The sequence below is a fragment of the Carlito syrichta genome, unplaced genomic scaffold (assembly GCF_000164805.1).
Source record: "Carlito syrichta isolate Samal-C Ts95f unplaced genomic scaffold, Tarsius_syrichta-2.0.1 Scaffold297031, whole genome shotgun sequence".
NCBI classification, from domain to species: domain Eukaryota; kingdom Metazoa; phylum Chordata; class Mammalia; order Primates; family Tarsiidae; genus Carlito; species Carlito syrichta.
In genome coordinates this window covers 10,734-13,287 of record NW_007241127.1, presented here as the reverse complement: position 1 = coordinate 13,287, position 2,554 = coordinate 10,734, and the positions used below count along the sequence as shown (strand labels likewise).

Below are 2,554 nucleotides of genomic sequence, written 5' to 3'. Positions count from 1 at the left end.
CCCCGAGCCACTCGCTTTCCCTGGGGGGGACCCACGCCGCACCCGCAGCTGCCCTGGCCCTCCAGAGGCCGGGAGGAGGCACGGCCCAACGCCAGGGCCTGCAGCGTGGAGGCCGGACTGGAGCCGGCGGGGCCTGGCCCAGACTGCCAGCCCTGACAGGACAGAGCCAGGGCACCCACCAGGCTGCGAGAACAGCTCGGGGTAAGACGGGAAGCACCTGGAGGTGGAGAATCTGGGCCTGGGACCCCGTCCGCATTCCTTTGTTCATTTGTTCATTCATTCATTCATCAGCAGGGACCCCCTGAGTGAGGGGCCCGACCAGCTTCCCCAAGGCCTGGCTGAGGAAGCCCAGCCGAAGGGCCAGGAGTCCCACCCCTTGCTGGGAGACCCCAGGCCCTGGAGCCAAGAATGAACAGGGATGTCACGGCAGCCTGCAAAAGTGTGGATGCTGAAGGGGCAGAGGGAGGACTGGGGCCTGACCGAACCGGACGGGCAGAGGGGTCAGTGTCCGGGGGGCCTGGGCTCAGCCCTGGAGGCCACAGTGTCAGCAGTGGGGTCGCAGGGCTGGTAAGGGGGCGTTCAGCGGGGGCGGGGGTCGCTAGAGCAGTGCTGGAGCGCTTTTAGGGGCACGTGTGGAAGTACCTCAGGGTCATACCTGAGATGCGTAGGGTCAGCCTGGGGGGTGTCAGTGAAGGGTCACAGTCCATCTGGGAGGAACTGCAAGGTCACAGGTCACGTGGCGTCGAGGAGTCCATGAGGCGTCTCAGGATCAGATCTTCGAATCTGAGGGTTCCAGGGTCCCAGGATCAGTCAGGGTCTCCCCGCCTTGTCCCCTCTCCAGGCTGCAGGTGAGGGGGAGTTCTAGCAGGGAAATTTGCTAAGAGGCTGGGCCGCAGAGCCCAGGGAGGACCCCAGACGGTCCAGAGACAGTGCTGCTGGGCTCAGAGCTGTCTGGCCCCTCTGTGGGCACCTTCTGCTTGTGTGTAGGCCTTCCCCCATGTCCTGGCACTTTCGGGGCCGACCCCCACTTGCCTTTGGTCACTGAGCCCCCAGACCTCCGCCCTTCCTCTCCATTCCTCCTTGAGGGTGCGGCTGGACTAAGTGAGTGGGGGGGGTCACACCTGGCCCGCCTCCCCATGGTCTTCCTTCCTCTCCACAGGTGAGCACCCCCCACCTCGGGGTCCATGTGCCCACCCCAGGCCCAGGCAGAGGTGGGCCCCACCATGACCGAGAAGGCAGAGATGGTGTGTGCCCCCAGCCCAGCGCCAGCCCCACCCCCGAAGCCTGTCTCGCCTGGGGGCCCCCAGGCGGAGGAGGTGGGCTGGCGAGGCGCCTCGCCCCCCAGGCTGCCCCCTGGTGTGCCAGTGATCAGCCTGGGCCACAGCCGGCCCCCGGGGGCAGCCATGCCTGCCGCGGAGCTGGGCACCCTGCGCCCTCCCCTGCTGCAGCTCTCTGCCCTAGGAACTGCCCCACCCACCCTGGCTTTGCATTATCACCCTCACCCCTTCCTCAACAGGTCAGTGGGGAGCTGGGGCAGGGCAGGCATGGGAGCTGGGGAGCCAGGGGCCTTGCCCACCGGGCATTAGTGACCCACAACCCTTTACAGTGTCTACATTGGGCCGGCAGGACCTTTCAGCCTCTTCCCTGGCAGTCGGCTGAAGCGGAGGCCAAGCCACTGTGAGCTGGACCTGGCTGATGGTGAGTGTGGGTTTGTGTGTATGCATGCACACTGGGTGTACCGAAGGCCCAGATGTCTGCGTAGAGCTCACATCTGTCCCATACCCTCCCACCAGGAGAGGTGCTTTTGTCACAGAGATCCCAGCCCACACGGGTTCTACCCACGTGCAAAGCCACAGTTCCATAGCCAGCCCTGCACAACCACTGCCACCCAACAAGCCAAGGCTTGTAGCCAGAAAGGGTCAGGGCAAACCACATGTCACACCAGGCCATGGGAGCCCCCAAATGACAGCGCCACTGGATTGCACAGCCACGAAAGAGGCAGCCACGGAACCACAGCCACTTAGGAGCGAGGCCACACAAGTCAGCCACAGAACCACAGCCATGCATGAAACAGCCACACACCACAACCACATGGCAACCGCATGGCAGATAGGCCCCTCAAAACACCGACAGGACCACCGTCACAACAGAGGACCTCTCAGCCACACGCGCACACTCAGAATGACAGCTCCCCAGAGCCAACAGCCACGAGGAAATCTTCCCCTAGGAAATCTCAGCCACTGACAAGTCGCAGGTACACAGGCCCCCGCCGGGGCAGCCTGGGACTGTGATAATCCCGGTCTAGGTGGCCCTTGGGAAGCGGGCGCTGCACCAGGATCCCTGGGGAGGAGAAGGCCCCACGAGGGTGCTGCGGTGGCGGCGGAGGGGCGCCCCCCGGGCCTGGGCGCCACCCCCGCGCCCCCTGTCCGCAGGGCACCAGCCGCAGAAGGTGGCCCGGCGGGTGTTCACCAACAGCCGCGAGCGCTGGCGGCAGCAGAACGTGAACGGGGCCTTCGCGGAGCTCAGGAAGCTGCTGCCGACGCACCCGCCCGAC

The 2,554-nt window shown here is 65.5% G+C and overlaps 1 protein-coding gene across 1 annotated transcript; it reads left to right on the top strand.

Moving 5' to 3' along the window:
* Window positions 1-132: 132 nt before the first annotated feature.
* LYL1 (LYL1, basic helix-loop-helix family member) lies at window positions 133-2,554 on the top strand (the record flags this gene model as incomplete). Its single annotated transcript, XM_021710666.1, has 4 exons — window positions 133-201; window positions 1,160-1,516; window positions 1,607-1,698; window positions 2,433-2,554. Coding segments are annotated over exons 2-4 (546 nt in total), but the record flags the coding sequence as incomplete, so codon positions are not given.